Genomic DNA, 16,657 nt, shown 5'->3' on the forward strand with positions numbered 1-16,657 from the left:
TCCCAGTCAAGGGGAAAACGGAGCAAGTTGAAGCAGAGGAAAGGGAGGAGGAGAATGAGGACGAGGATAACGAAGGGGAGTGCGAGTACATAGATAAACAACCGAGACCGAATGGGAGCTTGAGTATCGCCGCTGTGCTCAGGACAGATGTGCCCACAGCTGTGGCGGGCCAGCTGGGAGAGTACGAGGAGATGGCCAGCATTCGAGGCGTGTCCCGTGGGTGGGAGAAGGCAGAGTACCAGAACCTCCCGGTGAGGGGGCGGGCTGTCGCTGATGATGTGGGCAGCAGCAGGTGCAGAGGTGTTGGCGGATACATCAAGGCGTGTGCGGGCGTAGGAGAGCCGAGCAGCAACACATCATTTGACAACCCAGACTATTGGAACAGCAGACTGTTCCTTAAACCAGATGCTGTGCGCACCTAATAATGTGGACTGGGACACAACAAAACACTATCTAGCTTTATCAGCTATTCCAGTTTTTCTGCTAGGTTTGCCATTGCTGTTTTTATCTGAACATTATTGCAGAAAAGGTACAGCCTCGAGGGAGCTTTACATTTTAAATCAATACAGTTTCAAACCTCAGCGTATTGGTGGATATGGTGTTATAATAAAGGAGCCGTGAATTTGTAATATTTGTAGGTACTAACACAAGACCAAAACAAATTGTACTCTTCTTGTCCAATACAGACTGCGTGGCACATCACAGAATTATTGTTATTCTGCTTGCAGTTGGATGTGGTTGTCTAATGAGCCAAGGACCCTTTTCCCAGCAGCCATTAACATGAATAGTGGGTGTTTCATTTAGTGGTTTCTGTGCAATCTGGCTAGCCATCGTCAAAGAAAAGGGAAAAACAGTGCCCTCTCTTACATCTGTTCTTGAGAGATTAGTTTCTGTGTGACTGAATGACGTAAGCTGCCCATGCTGGCACACAATACCCAGTGGTGTAAAGTAACTAATTACATTTACTCAAGTACTGTACTTAAGTACTGTACTTAATTTTTAGGTGGTTTTAATTTTAATACTTTTACTTTAGGCAAATACATGTACTTTTACTCCATTACAATACAGATTTGATTATTTCAAAACATACATTAACCTCTTTAGCCCAATTTAAACTTTGGCTATTTGAAAATAGCCATGTTGTGAGCTTGTAGTTCTGGTATTTTTTAAATATTTTTTTTATACATTTGATACCTTGACATTCTGCATGAGTACTTTTACTTTTGGTACTTTAAGCATAGTTTGATGCCAAACATTTAGCACTTTCACTGAAGTAAGTATTGATTACCGGACTTTTACTTGCAACAGAGTGTTTCTACATGGCAGTATGATACTTTTACTTACAGTAAATAAATTGAATACTTTTCCCACCACTTCACTTGTGACAGCATGTTAGGCTACAGGAGTTGTCCATTTTGGCCCACAGTAGTAACACCCATAATGAATAACCTTCATCTGTGTTTGTTTATACCCACTAAAATGTCTGCTGCGAAAAAGGCTCCATTAAGCTCATGTTTACCTTATAAGCATTACACTGCCTACTACTGCCTTAAACCACATTCTGTAATATGTGGCAAAAATTCTATGAAGTATCCTATCCATATTGTTTTATACAAGTAGATCAATCTATTTTTCTTTTGTATTTTTATTACAATGTGAATTATACAATAAAACAATACAATACAACATGTGTACTGCGTGTGTGTGTGCGTGCGTGCGTGTGTGTGTGTGTGTGTGTGTGTGTGTGTGAGAGAGAGATCATGGCTTTGAGAAGAGTTGGCACAGCAGAGCTGAATAGCCCTAGATGAAGGCATATGATATTAAACTAGAAGCAGTGCTCTTCCGAGCACAGGTCTCCACCAGGCCATGTATCCTGGTGGTGCTACTGTATAATAGCCAATGTAAAAAGGGTTGCATATGTTCTTCACCATAGATCTTTCATGGCAATCGGACACCGCATGCATGATTTGAAGCATTGTGTTCCAAAAATGTGTTTTGCTAAAGTCTACGTGCTGGTGGCGCTGTAACAGGCCAATGTGAAAAAGGTAGCATTTGTTCCTTGACCTAGTGGGAATATGTGTGGCAAATTTCACGGTAATCGCAAGCTGCATTGATGATTTGAGGCATTTTGTTCAAAAACGGAGCAATCCTGCAAACTTTGGAAGCTAATATTAGCCAATCAGGATGGAATATGAAATATAAGACGGATCGGACTTGATCACATGACCATAGAGATACTGTGTACCGATTTGCGTGGTTTTTGGATAAAATCTCAAGGAGTAATATCCAAAAATGTGTTTTACATAAGTCGGCCCAAAGGTGGCGCTATAAAAGGCTGATGTGAAAAATGCAGGGCAAAGGTTTATCCTTAGCCTCTAGGGAGTAAGCTTACAAAGTTTGAAACTGATCGGTGGAGTTATAGGTAAAACCACAAATCAGCCTGTTATAGCGCCACCATGAGGCTGATTTAAAAACAATTAAGTGGCATTTCTTCCTCGGCCTAGTGGGAACGTGTGTGCGCGATTTCATGACTTGAAATTGCACTTAACGTTTGGGATTTGAGGCATTTTGTTCAAAACGTCTCAATCCTACAAACTTTGGAAGCCAATCTTAGCCAATCAGGATGGAATATGCAAAATCGGACAGATCTGTGTCGATCACATGACTGTCGAGATACTGCATACCGATTTGTAGGATTTTTGGACAAAAGCTGTAAGAGTAGTGCACATAAATGTGTTTTGCGAACATCGGCCACTAGGTGGCGCTAGAAAATGCCCATTTGAAAAATTTAGGGCAGAGGTTCTAGATTGGCATCCAGGGAATGTGTGTGCTCACTTTGGCAGCGACCGGGCCAACGGCGACTGAGATTCGGTGCACACAACTGCGAGGAGACACGGACGCACGGACGGACACACGGACGGACGAAGTGGAAAACATACTCTCCCCCAAGCCTTCGACTGGTGGAGACAATGATGATGATGAGAGGGGTGTGTGTGGGTACTGTGCAAAGTAGTGAGAGAGATGAAGGCATGTGATGATGATGATGAATGATGATGGTGACGGTGACGATGACGTTAGCGCGCGCTAATTTCACGCTCGGCGTGGATTGGACGCAGTCGGTCGGGGTGGGAGGAGCATCGTGCTCGTGGGCGGCTGCTGGTGAACTCGCGGGCGCGCGTAACGGAGCGTGTGTGTGTGTGGTGTGGACCTGGGAGGAGGAGGAGAGAACACACGTCGATCGAGCGTGGTACATTTCAGTGGCACACACACTGACTGAGAGAGAGAGACAGGAGAGTAAAAAAAACTTTGTGTGCGAACTAAAATACAATCGCAAACATGTCCGGGGATGATGACTCCCAAGACCAGACCATCGCCGATGACCTCGTGGTCACCAAGTTCAAGATGGGGGCTGAGATCGCGAACCGTAAGTTAAAAAAAACGGGGACGTTTTCTTTTTGTATTTCATTCGAAGACGATCACACAGTTCAACCACAAGTATCAGTATTCGCCTCGCTAGCATAATGTCTGCTGCTCCTCATATGTGGCCATGTGCCGCAGGCAGCGTTAGCCATGATGGAGCGCTAATATAGCCTACGATGCCGAGGATAATGTGTCAAATTAAAGAGTCGAGAAACGGGGACAGGCTGTCCCCAGATCCACTTTATGAGGACATGGTCTGAAATGAACCTGATCGCGTCAGTTGACATATTAGCCTGTGTGGAGCTAGCATTGTCGCGTTCTCACTGGCTAGCATTCGTTAGCTGACGGCTAACGCAACAATGGCTGTGGCAATGGCATTTTAGAAGGAGTTCTCCTTAACGCTATGGGACCGATGGTCCCTTGCGCCCGAAGGAAAGGCTGCGCACCCTCGTCTGTAGTAAAAACAACTCGCCACTCACCAAAATAAAGATGGTTCTAATATGTTGAAAGTCTACTTTACTTAGTGGGGACACTCGGATTCCCCTACCTCACGTCTAAAATACACTTTTTGGACAAAGTACATATTTCACTCGAGGTTTTAGCTACTCCACACCGCCCTCTACAGATCTTGTCAATAGAAATTCCCATTGACCAGATTTGGCCTCCCGGTGAAATATTTTCTTTTCTGGCTAAAAAGTGTATTTTAGACGTGTGGTGGGGAGCTCAGAGTATTCCCACTAAGCAGAGTTGGCTTTCAACTCCCTAATGGCGTCTTTGTTTTGGTGAATAGTGAAACTGTATTTTGTATTTTTTACTACAGACGAGAGGGTGTGCAGACCTCCAGCCCTTCCTGCGGGCGCAACGGCTCATCGGTGACATAGCGTTAAGGAGAGCTCCTTCTATGGACCAGAGCTAGCTGGCTAGTTAATCTAGCTAGTTCATTGCTAGCCGCATATGCTAGCGTGCAACCGTACGTTGGTAGCGCGTTAGCTTATGTCATCTGTTCTGCTCTAGCTTTCATCCAGCAGCCAGGCTCCGTCTCTAAAGTGTCTCCCCGTGTAAAAGCGGTGAGTTGGCTTTAAGGACGATATTGACGCTGTTTGCGTGACATCGACTACACAGCTGTCAGCTGCCTTGTTGGGACTTTCAGCGTCCTGTTTAGTCGGAGGCAAGAAGCACGTACAAGTCTACACTACAGGTCAATGTGTTGGCTATCTCGATGGTTCTCAAAGTAGGGTCCGGGGACCCCCAGGGTGCCCTATAAATGTGCGGTCCCAGAGATAGAAATGCCATTAAATGGGGATCCATACCCTAATGCATGTCAAACTAGGGGTCCTTGAAATTAAAATGTTTGAAAATGACTTCTAGAACTGTAAAAATCCTCTTACTGGGGTCTTTGGCATATCTTTTCAAAAGTGGGTCCGCAAGCTCATACGTGTCAATTTGTGGGTCATTGACGTGAAAAAGTTTCAGAACCACTGGGCTATCACATAGCAGCGAGTAAGAATGGTCTGTGAATTGTGTGACTGAGGCTGAGTCACCCGCCCATAGTGGAGTTGCACCTGTCACTTTCATTGTGATAGCTTTGAATCACCCCTGTCTTCTCTTGTCCCTCAGAGGCCCTCAAGGCTGTGGTGGAGGCAGCGACAACAGGCGTTTCAGTACTCAGCCTCTGTGAAAAGGGAGATGCCTTCATCATGCAAGAAACCGGGAAGGTCTTCAAGAAGGAGAAGGACATGAAGAAAGGTAATGCATTACGGCATGTTTGTATGGGCTATTAAATGGTCAATTCGATATAGGATGCAATAATTGCGGTAGGTGGGTGTCATGTGCTGTATTTGTGCTGTATTTAACAGCCTTATCTGTTCTCAGGTATTGCCTTTCCCACCAGCGTGTCCGTTAACAACTGTGTATGCCACTACTCTCCTCTGAGGAGTGACCCTGATGTTGTACTAAAGGATGGGGATGTGGTCAAAATGTAAGCACCTCCTAAAACATGCATTTGCCCCTCCGTTGCATTTGATGAAGTATGTATGCACTGTCATGCGGGTATGAACAGACTCTTGTAATGTGTACTCTTATTTTTCTTTGCCTCATGTTTGCCTGTTCTCTCCGTGTGCAGTGATCTGGGTGTGCATGTCGATGGCTTCATCTCAAACGTGGCTCACAGCTTTGTTGTTGGAGTGACCAAGGTATACATACCATCACCGTTAAGACAACTTTCACCTGGGCTGCAGCACCCATTGATAACATTCACAGCAGTCATGGGCTGCGCATGTCATTTACATGATTACAGATAGATAGATAGATAGATAGATACCTTTATTATCCCAAGGGGGAAATTCAGTAAATACAGCAGATTGTGGCGACATCTACTAGTTGTGGTATTTCGCGATGCTTCAGCCAGGTTCCTAACTATGTGTGATTTGTCTCCTGTATCCTTCCAGGATGCCCCACTCACCGGTAAGAAGGCTGATGTTCTCGTAGCTGCCCACCTCTGTGCTGAAGCAGCTCTGCGTCTTGTCAAACCTGGAAACCAGGTTGGTGCATCTCTTCCATCTAGGATGTTTGTTTGAGTTTGTGTTTGCCTTCATGATGGAAAAGGGAGATGCAAGCGATGCTCAACCACAATGCCAGATATGTAAACTAAATAAAGGTGTAGTTCCTTACAGAACAAATTTGTTCAGGAATGAAAGCCTGATCCGATGGAAAAAAGAAAAGAAAAATCTGTTTTTAATGCATTTGGAAAACGTCAGAAATTGAGAACCAATGGTTTGAAGGACACCAGTAACGCTCCTGCTGTGTCTCACTAAATTCTCTTCTGGGTACTCTTCTTTTATTCCATTGGCAGTTTTTATTTATATACATACAAAATGTTTTTTTGTTCAGTATTAGTTACACAGTGTACGGACATAGTGCCCACGTGATAAGTTCACTCAATGATTAAAAAGGTGGTTTAAACCAATTGCAAAAAGAAAAAATCAAGATGATAAAAAACAGAATGATAAGGAAGAAAGATGGTTTGAAAGCAAGCTGTTACAGAGCCATAAAGCTATAACCTTTCCATCAATCTTAATGTCCATCCCTCAGAACACACAGGTGACAGAAGCCTGGAACAAGATTGCTAAGTCATTCAAGTGTTCCCCCATTGAGGGTGAGTGTTTTCAGATCACATTTCCTGAACATCGGTATACTCAGCATGTGCTAGTGCTTTCCACTGAATATCGATCCAATATATTCAATCCATTTGCTACAAATTCAGCATATATTTTTTAATATATGCAGGCATGCTGTCACATCAGTTGAAACAACATGTTATTGATGGGGAGAAGACCATCATTCAAAACCCCACGGACCAGCAGAGGTGAGTTCAATCAGTTAGTTTTCAGTATGCCCTAACTTCATTTACATTGGCAAGATCAATCATGACTGCTTAGATGAAGCCACTGAGTGAAGAAGTGAACTTGAGATGTAAGATGATTGGACACATACTATAGCACACCTTTTTTTACTTGAGAACTACTTTTAAAATGACCAGATCTAAAGACCAAATAATAATTGTAATAATTTTTAATAGTGGTGCTGGCATTACATACAACAAACACACTTGGAATGGCACAGTGTGGAAAAAAAGACTTCCTCCATTCTGTATGGAAGTCGTAGGTCTTTGGTTTCTTTGCCACCTACGTACTTTTTTATACAACTTTGTAATGCTGACTTTTGCAAACAGCATTGAATTGGGTTTGCCTACTATAGAAGCCGTGAAGGGAGCTGACCGGCCGTACTTCATGTCAATCAATCAAGTTAACTTAATTCAAGTGGCAGATGCCAAAAAGTGGCTATTTTAATACATATTATTCAAATTTTGTATTTGTTTATGGGCATGTCATATGGTCTGCATGCACAGCATTTGTGATCTACTGGTTGATAGCAATCTAACTTTTGGGCACCCCTGTTATAGCAGGACCAAAATGACGAGTGCAACATGCGTAGCAATGACCCAAGCATCAGAAGGAAAAAGTAGACCAAATTCTACCTGTAGGCATACAGTTGAGAAATAATGAAAAGAACTGGGATGGAAATCATGGTCTGAAGTGAGGACTACAGCAGCTGACTGTGGAAAGTGGATGCACTCTGTGAAGGCCTTATGGGCTTTGAGTTGGATACGTAACCGGCATGATCTACCCAGTTTTACATTCGGTTTAACCAGTGATTGTCTTGGTTTTTCTCAGAAAGGACCATGAGAAAGCAGAGTTTGAAGTGCATGAAGTGTATGCAGTGGATGTGCTGATCAGCACCGGAGAGGGAAAGGTAAGCGGACATTCATTTTGACTTTGAGTCTCTCAGCTCCCGTTCCTATGTAGAGGTTTTACAATGTGTTGTGCTCTACTCTTCAGGCAAAGGATGGAGGACAGAGGACCACCATTTATAAGCGAGACCCCAACAAAGTGTACGGACTGAAGATGAAGACGTCTCGAATGTTCTTCAGTGATGTGGAGAAACGATTTGATGCCATGCCCTTCACTCTTAGGTAGCAACTTGCAGACAATACAGAGGGCCCTGACAAAAAAAAAATCTGTTTGCTCTACCTACGAGTACAAGATCACATTTTAAGATCACAATCTATGAAGGGAATTTAATCCATCTCAGCAATAAGAAGTAAAAGGGGAAAAGCATGCCTTATAGCAAATTAAATATTACAACCTTAAATTAGGTTTAATACTGTATGTATTATATTTAAAGGAGCTATAGTCAACTTTTTCTTGAAAAACGGATGCTAAAATAAAAATAATGTTTAGAAAATATTTTATAAAAAAATAAGCTTCATATGTGTTTCTATTCAAAAATGACCACAAAAAGCGTAAAATAATGATAAAATAATCATTTTGGCCGTTGTCAGACCGACACTTTGTTTACATTCTAGTCTATAGACTAGGATGTAAACAAAGTGTCGGCCCTACAATGAAAAAGTTGACTATAGCTCCTTAAAGGTTTAAATAAGCAAGTATTAAATGTAGGTGTGCAGTAGATTGTATTGTTTAATTCCACCACCACTGTTTGGATCATCAATTAATTATAAGGGTCTGTTTTGATTGCACTCTAGTTTACAATACACCAAATATGAGTCAACAATTTTAATTGGAAATAAGGTCACAAGTTGTATCCATGCTTTTTCTTTCATAGATCTAGTCCTATCTGTGGCTTGTCCTTGGTGGTTTTTGTTTTTGTTTTTCTTTCATTTTATCTTTTTATACTGTCTCCTCGATTTACGGCTCATCTCTCCTTTGTCCCCTCCTCAGAGCATTTCAGGACGAGGGCAAGGCAAGACTGGGTGTGGTGGAGTGTGCCAAGCATGAACTGTTGCAGCCCTTCAATGTGCTGCATGAGAAAGAGGGTGAGTGGCATATATTGTGCTTCCCAAAAATCTTCAACTTAGGATATTAGTTTTATTCCGGTTATTGTGCAGATTGCAGAATAATTGTGCATGGATTTTTGCATTGAAATTCATATATAGATATTACTTAATTGGTTGAAAATAAAATGGTGTAAACTGAAGCTGATGGTACTTCATTCCCATTTTAACCTAGGTGAGTTCGTAGCACAGTTCAAGTTCACTGTGCTGCTCATGGCGAATGGACCCCTGCGAATCACAAACAGCCTGTTTGATCCAGATCTGTACAAGACCGAGCATGAAGTAGAGGACGCAGAACTCAAGGTAAAATTACTCTCATAGATTGGCAACTGGTTCCTTTGCCCTGGAGAACGGGATGAGCCTAATGAGACAACTGTGGCATGCTAATCGCTGAGTTGACATTTCAAATGCATTATGACTTCATTATCAACTTAACCCCAGCATCACTATTCTTGAGTGCACACTCGCCAATAGCAGATCTACAAGCTTAACACGTGGCAATGTAGATTGGCTAAGAGTTTTGGTGTATAGGGAAATAAGAGGACCAAGTAAGCCAGGTCAGGGAATAAAGAATAAAGTGGCTAATCGTTCATTTGTGTGTTGTACTCTATGGAGCTGATGAATGTCCATTTTCCTTTTTTATGTTAGGCTTTGCTTCAAAGCTCAGCCAGCCGCAAGACCCAGAAGAAAAAGAAAAAGAAGGTAAGATGCTGGACAATCTAATGTTGGCATATGTTATATTTACTTCTAATCTAATTTCTTCTAACCTTTAATTTCCACTTTGTCCTTGTCAAAGGCCTCAAAGACCGTTGAGAGCGCTACAGGCCAGCCAGTGGAAGAGACCGAAGCTGCAGAATAGATCTTCGTCTCAGCTTTTTTTGTCTCCAAGAAATACTGACGGACATCTGACGACCCAAAGAACAGACGTCAAGAATCTTTTCCATCCCAGCTGTCGAGGCGCTTGCGGGCTTAGCCGTTGTGAATACCTCCAATTCTAACTGATGTCAGACTGGGATGTTGCTGCTCCAAATTTCTAACTGTCACACGCCCCCCATGTCCCTTTTAAATCGTACTGTCCTTGAGACAGGTCTCCACACAGAATAATAAGCACTGTTCCCCTCCAAGAGAGGATATTGCGTGCACGGGCATTTTCTCAGTTTTCTCAATTGAAGACATTATTGTCCAACCTTAAGCCCCCTGCCCCCCCAACTGTAATGAAAGTCCATCATATCGAAGGAAGTTTGACAGCATCATGGACTGGCGTGTGACTGCACAATTTTGTGCTGATGTAATAGTGTGGCATAAAGATAACCTGTATGAGGTTGTGAGCCTGAAGCCATGCCTTTTTTAAATGAATGTTTACCTGTTGGGGGGTGATAGAATTCTTAACACCTAATTTGAACCCTGAAGTCCTATGGCATTCATATCCTGTAAAAGCATGAAATCACGAGTCACCTTGACTGCTGAGATCAAGCACAGTTAGTACGTATTCATGACACTGCTCTTGCTTTTGTCAATATATAGTACAGTTTGTATACGTGTAGGCCTTTAGGTTCCTCAACTAACAGCTTCTAGGGTAAATTTTGAAGTCTGATTCTACTAGTTGAGAACTTGAACAACTCCAAATGTACTTATTTCTCTTAAGTTGTGGTTGATTATAATGATTTAAATCAAGACGAGCATTCAGGCTTTCATTCGGTCTTCTGGTGCCACAACTTACTGTTAAGGAGTTTCACAGTCTGTGTTTACATAAGAATTCCATAGTTCCATAAAATATGGATGCTTTTGTAAAACGAATCCCAGTTTCAGAGACTATTTTTGGAAACATTAAAAAGCCACCTGACATCAATTGTGTTTTTCTTTCATTTGTAGATTTGATTTAACCAAATTGATATTCATGAGTAATTTTGTATGATTTTTGAAATGTATAATAAAGTAGCCTAAGTCACTGATACATTTGAGAGATCCACCTTGTGTACCATAGTTTACGACGTGATGGGGCACAGTTCTGTTTAAGCTCAAATGTGTTTTTTGTATTGAATACTTAATTAGTCAGAAACGTAAGTGGCACAAAGTAGTCAAAGACATTAAAAGGACAACACAAAGTCCTGGGGAGTTGTTCCATTGTGGTCCTATGCATTCAGTTAATCAACATAGCATTAAAAAAAACATGTCATAAACATACAAAACACTGGTCATGGGATCATTTTAAATTAATGGTTGGGGAACCACTTGTAATTATCACTATCAGACACAGATCTGTAGGCTGTATCAGGTGTTATGCACAATATGCAGATTTTAGATTTATGTATATTCACAGATGATTGCAGAAATAATTGAGTAGGTTGATATAGTACAAAAAATAAAGGCAGGAAACTACTACAGTGGAGATTTTGGAAACCATCGTGAACATGTATATTAAACTTGACGTGGTTATAAGTACAAGCACATTTATTTTACTGTAAAAAGTTTATTACACTTACATTGTCAATGTGTTTATAATATCTAGAAAATGCTCAATAAAGGGGAATTCTCCAAGGGAAATTGTTTTTATCAAATGTTTACCTATCTCACGGATAGTAAATGTGAGTGCCAGATTTATTTTATTTTAATTATAGTCCTTTTTTACTTGCATTTGTAAGTAATGTATACCATGTAATGTAATAGCAGTGGTAGTAGTACTACTGTAGGGGGCGCTGTGTAGGGGGAGTAAAAAAATGTGCTGCTTCCACCGGCGCGTAAAGATGACGTAGAATGGCCTATAAATAACCCGTCGCTTAAAGTTGACGGCATTCCTGAAGACTTTGCTTTCACGGTAAGTCAGCCTTTAGTTTCTGTGAGGAGTTCTCCGAATCCAAATAAATCAACGTGTTTCTAATGACCATCTAACTCCCCCGTCATATTCCTCTTTCTCCTTTCAGACATCCCTCGTCGAGATGAGAGCCAAGGTGTGTGTTTTTTGCCTGTATGATATCATAAATCACATTTTAGGCATGCTAGCTCCTTGGCTAGCAACTAGCTAGCTATTCGCAGCTAAACGTGTTGCGTGTGCGTGTTAACCTAAAACAAACGAGGCTCTTAAGTCTTGATGCACATGCGTTTGCATTACTATCTTAGAAAGTATTATTGCATTTTTTTTTCTGTTGTAAAGAGACTGACTCTTATAATATAATGTGACTCTTGTTTTGTTTTCAGTGGAGGAAGAAGCGTATGCGCAGGTAAGATTCAATCGCAGCTGTTATCAATCGCAACTTCGCAAGTGTTAACAATTTCACAGTAAGATTTGGTCGCTGCTAGACATTTTTGCATGATTTTTTTGCATTATTTCTCAGATGTATCTACTATTTGCATTGCAGGCTGAAGCGCAAAAGGCGAAAGATGAGGCAGAGGTCCAAGTAAACTGTCCCCCTCCAACACGGCTGTGTGAACCGCAACAAGGCCCGACTTTCCACGGCTGTTGCCTGCAACAAGGCCTGGACATCAGATCAGGTTGAAGTGACCACAGCTGGAGTACAAGGAAGAGATTCCTGGGTGTCGTCGTCTGTCTGTAGCGACCTTTTCAACCATTGGCAACTGATTGACTGGAGCCCTACATCAAGACCAGTTGGATGACATTCTATTGTTTGGGACGTTTTGTGAATCTGTCAGAATGTGTTCTTTCACTTTTTGAAACCATTTGTTTTTGTTAATATTTTTTTCAGATTAAACAGATTTTTGGTTTAAACATGCTTTGGGATTTTGTTCGATTTTCAGGGTCCACTATGTTTTTGCGTTTTTAGTAAGCCAAGTAATGTCAATGCCTGTCCTCCCAGGACTACTAAATTAAATTGCACGTATTGATTGATAAGGTGTTTTGAAAAGGTGTTTAAGGCGAGAGGTTGGTGCAAAGGTGTTATTTATATCGAATTTACCTTTCTTTACATTTCCAGTTCCAACACACTAAAAAAATACATTGCATAGTTTTTGATGACTGTTCAGTTTAACCCTGAGGATGTAAACAAATGGGCCATAAATTAACACGAGGGATTTTACTGTGCTAGACTGGAAATGCCCTGAGCCAATTATCCAGATGTTACTAAAGCAAACTAATTTTAAGGAATGTTTATTCCCATTTCCCTGTGACATGGGAAGTGTCATGTCCAGGGGGTCTAGGTCTACTTGTCATGTCCAGGGGATGTAGGGCAGGCGTACTTATCAAGCCACCTCATGTTACTGAAACAGGAGATGGACCACATGGCTTGGCAAGGCTTATTACTCAGCGACTAGGCCAACTGTTTATTACTCCAAAATGCAAAGCTTATTTTGGTGATGTAAAAGAATCAGTCTAAATCTCAAATGGAATAGCGCCATCTACTGCTGAAGAGATTTGACACAGTTGAGGCCTTTTTATTCAGGTGCTAATAGGCTACAATAAATTACGTTTTGATCTTCCTCAAGAGTCATTAACTGCATCTATGTAGCAAATGGTCTTGATATGACTCAATCTGATTGTTTACGAACCAGAAGCTTTTCAACAAACATTGGGACTGAGATTAACTTGTCTATATAAGGCTGTGTTACAAAGTGTTCTGATATTTGGTGTGCACTAAACATTGTCACAGATGGGAATGAGCAAGTGTCGCTATAGGCCAGCTCTATATGACCTCATCTTGATTAGCTAAGGTCTACAGTGCACTGTAAATGACTTTATTGCCCTACACCAAAGTGAAGGTCATAATAGAGGCAGAAATTGCAGAATGCTGTAGTGTAAAATTAAAACTGCACAGTTCTCTACCTGTGTGCGTGTGTGTGTGTGTGTGTGTGTGTGTGTTTTGGGTGATAGGGCTTTGATCGATTTGGTGAGTTGTGTATGGGTTGCCATAATCGTGCAGAAGTAAATGCCTTATTCTAATTATCTTAAATTGAACACTGTGTAGCTGTATTTTTGTCAATGTTAGAACAAAACAAAAAAAATCTCCTGCGGCTAGAAATCAGAGAACCTGTAATGCCACTACTATGCCAGTATACAGCCTGGAGCCAACGCAGCAGACATGTCACATCACATCTCAAGCAAGTTAGAGCCTATAAGCCCCTTTTCGACTGCAGTTTTAGCACCACACCACACCACCCTACACCACACCATACCGCACCACATAAGAATATCTACATTTTCCACTACACAAAAGTAACCCTATCGGTAAGAAACAAATTTACCCTTTTAACTGTGATTATAATACAATATAAATTTGTATTACAACTATCCTAAATTATAATACACTATAATGGATTATAACTGTGATTTTAATACACTATAAAGTATTAATGTATTACTATGATAATTGTTATACACTATAATAGATTATAATAGTGGTTGTAACACAGTAGAATCTATTATCATGTATTACAACTATATCCTGGTGGTCTAAATGAAAAGTCAGTGAGTGATCAGTCATTATGAAGTGTTTGGCCCTGTTTGGCCTAGCTCAGACCTACTCTAGACTGGATACTTTTTAGTACCCCGTTAAGTACCACTTTCACACCACTCTACCCAGTTCCTTGTAGTGGAAAACCTGACACAAGTGGGCGGTGTGGTGGAGTGGTGTGGTGTTGGGCCTGTGGAAAATGCGCTTAAGTGTAGTGCGACGGTGTCTCAATTGTTGGCAAGCAACTCCGTCTTGAAATGGAAACATGTAGACATATGGGCTACATTAAGGTTAAAGTGAAGTGATGAAGATTCAACAGAGAATAAATGCCACCTTGCAGTGTTGATTGAGCATGTATTTCTTTAGCATACCGATTGGCGCGTGTGTTTCCAAGCAACCATTATATTAGCCTACCATTAATATATTGTTACATCTCGCTGTATGCTTTGTTGCAAAGTTGTCAGGCAAAAATACAATCGTCAAAAAGATTGTATTGTAAAATCCAATATTTTATAGGAGTCCCAGCCTAAATTGCACTTTCATTTCAGTGTGGCAAATTAGGTCGATTCTATTGGCTCATTTGGCTGGACATAAATTAGACCGTTCACCTGCTGCATCATTAGTGATGCTGGCCTCCCAGCCCCAGGCTATCAGCTGCAGCTGTGGACTGCTGGCCTACACATGAAACCTTTATACCGTAATTTATGGACCATTTTGCGGTCTGAGCGAAAACATAACCATGTCCATCATTGGTTAGGCTATGCTGTTTTTATGACCAGGCCCTGTTGTAAATGCTACCGCAGCGGAGGCGCGTTGAGCGCGTGCGTGATTGCGCACTGCTTCATAACGGGCCCTATGTAAAAAAGAAAAGAAAAAAAAAGGGGGGAAATAACGGTATAGAATGGCATCTGTGATCTGTCATCTTATAAGCCCCGCTGATTTCAGTGTAGGCTATTCCGTTATCCATTCCAGAGACGTAGGCAATACGCTCCGCCCGTGCGTCGTGACACTGACGCTAAAACTATTCTCAGAGCAAGTTAATTCTAGGGTTTAGTTTCTATTGGATTTCCTGCAAAGAAGCGGAGAGAAGGAGGGCTTCGCTTCAGGCTGAGCACGCCCGCACAGGTCTGGGGTCTAGGCTGGGCTGGCATTTGCATGGGGAACACGAACAGAACAGTGGCGCCGTTGGGAGGGAGCGCTGTCAAATGAATCCGTGATAATGGTTTAATCAATCGGACTGCAGTTTTATGGATTAAATGTCAACGCTTTTCGGAACAAGTTTTCTCTCATCTCGCCCTCGCTGACTAGCCTACAGGCACAGGAGCAGAGACGTAGGTGGCCAGCATTGCATAGCCTATACGGAACTAGAGAATTCAGCGGAGAAAGAGTAAAGCTTGCGATGTCATCCTCGGATCCTGCGGGGTCGAGTGCGGGTGATGGAGGAGGGGGGTCCGCAGAGCCGGCCTTGCCTCCACGACCACCGGGTGAACGCGCAGTCAGCGTCCTGTGGTCTTTCGCGAAATGCCTGGGCGCGCTCTTGCCCGTGTACCTGGCCGGCTACTTTGGCTTCAGCATCACTCTGGTCCTGTTGGTTCTGATGGTCTACATCGGATGGAAACACAGTCGCCTGGAGAAAGTGATGCGGCTCAAGTCCGCGATGTACCTCCTGGAGAGCCAGGGGGAATTCATCGCGGAGAAGGTCTACAGAACTAAACGAGACTTGCCTTCATGGGTAAGATCAATCTCTAAAATAGGCTATGCGCTGGCAGTTTGCTGCAGTTTCTGACGCACATGTAAGGCTGGCCCCAGATCCCCAGTTGTTGTTGTTGTGTGATGATGATGTAATTGTGCAATTAGTTCCCATGGGGATGGGATTCCCATGGGGTAAAAGCATGACATGAACATGATATTAGCAACAATGTGTAATAACCCTTGTAATAAATCAATAACTATACATTTTCTCTCTCTCTCTCTCTCTCTCTCTCTCTCTCTCTCTCTCTCTCTCTCTCTCTCTCTCTCTCTCTGTGTCTGTCTCTCAGGCACACACACACACACACACACACACACACACACACACACACACACACACACACACACACACACACACTATATTGCAGATGAGTAACTGTATGTATCACATAGGTTGTAGTTATTAATAATGTATTACAACTCATTGTTCTCTCTCTTTCACACACACACACACACACACACACACACACACACACACACACACACCTATACTGGTAGATGTGGTTTAGCAGGACCCTTTAGCTCAAACCTGCGGTTTACAACATTAGCAGGACACCACTTTCCACTTGCTTTACTAATATGTGGAGCATGTCAAAAAATCTATTTTGAGCCATAGAACACATATTTCACTTCAAAAGTTGAATAAACTCAACACAACTCAAGTTTTAACAAT

General features: G+C 42.0%; 3 protein-coding genes and 1 long non-coding RNA gene across 4 annotated transcripts in view; all 4 read left to right on the forward strand.

The window, feature by feature from the left end:
• Positions 1-1,668, forward strand: part of erbb3b (erb-b2 receptor tyrosine kinase 3b) — a 26,333-nt gene extending 24,665 nt beyond the window's left edge. The window contains exon 29 of the mRNA XM_080733051.1: positions 1-1,668. This exon is cut by the window's left edge and continues 783 nt beyond it. Within this exon, the coding sequence (XP_080589177.1) occupies positions 1-422 (422 nt within the window). The 3' untranslated portion in view covers positions 423-1,668.
• Positions 1,669-3,171: 1,503 nt separating this feature from the next.
• pa2g4b (proliferation-associated 2G4, b) lies at positions 3,172-10,682 on the forward strand. The gene is made up of 13 exons (XM_080733342.1): positions 3,172-3,424; positions 5,038-5,166; positions 5,293-5,398; positions 5,543-5,612; positions 5,868-5,960; positions 6,511-6,574; positions 6,706-6,784; positions 7,653-7,731; positions 7,818-7,951; positions 8,721-8,815; positions 9,009-9,136; positions 9,482-9,535; positions 9,630-10,682. The coding sequence occupies exons 1-13, from the start codon at positions 3,337-3,339 to the stop codon at positions 9,690-9,692; spliced, it is 1,182 nt and encodes a 393-aa protein (XP_080589468.1). The 5' UTR covers positions 3,172-3,336; the 3' UTR covers positions 9,693-10,682.
• A 927-nt stretch (positions 10,683-11,609) lies between these two features.
• LOC308291886 lies at positions 11,610-12,557 on the forward strand. Its single transcript, XR_013962364.1, has 4 exons — positions 11,610-11,648; positions 11,755-11,781; positions 12,029-12,051; positions 12,190-12,557. It is a non-coding gene; the product is annotated as an uncharacterized lncRNA (long non-coding RNA).
• A 2,754-nt stretch (positions 12,558-15,311) lies between these two features.
• esyt1a (extended synaptotagmin-like protein 1a) overlaps positions 15,312-16,657 on the forward strand; it is a 45,516-nt gene continuing 44,170 nt past the window's right edge. The window contains exon 1 of the mRNA XM_080734320.1: positions 15,312-15,967. Within this exon, the coding sequence (XP_080590446.1) occupies positions 15,635-15,967 (333 nt within the window). The 5' untranslated portion in view covers positions 15,312-15,634. The remainder of the gene's footprint in view (positions 15,968-16,657) is intronic.

This window comes from Nannobrachium achirus, assembly GCF_963921795.1.
Source record: "Nannobrachium achirus genome assembly, chromosome: 9".
Classification (NCBI taxonomy): domain Eukaryota; kingdom Metazoa; phylum Chordata; class Actinopteri; order Myctophiformes; family Myctophidae; genus Nannobrachium; species Nannobrachium achirus.

Bases quoted from the DNA above. Each gene is read 5' to 3' on its own strand.
- pa2g4b (XM_080733342.1), top strand. From the start codon at position 3,337: ATGTCCGGGGATGATGACTCCCAAGACCAGACCATCGCCGATGACCTC. The intron at 9,137-9,481 runs GTAAAATTACTC...TTTTTATGTTAG, and splicing joins TAGAGGACGCAGAACTCAAG to GCTTTGCTTCAAAGCTCAGC. The intron at 9,536-9,629 runs GTAAGATGCTGG...TCCTTGTCAAAG, and splicing joins AGAAGAAAAAGAAAAAGAAG to GCCTCAAAGACCGTTGAGAG.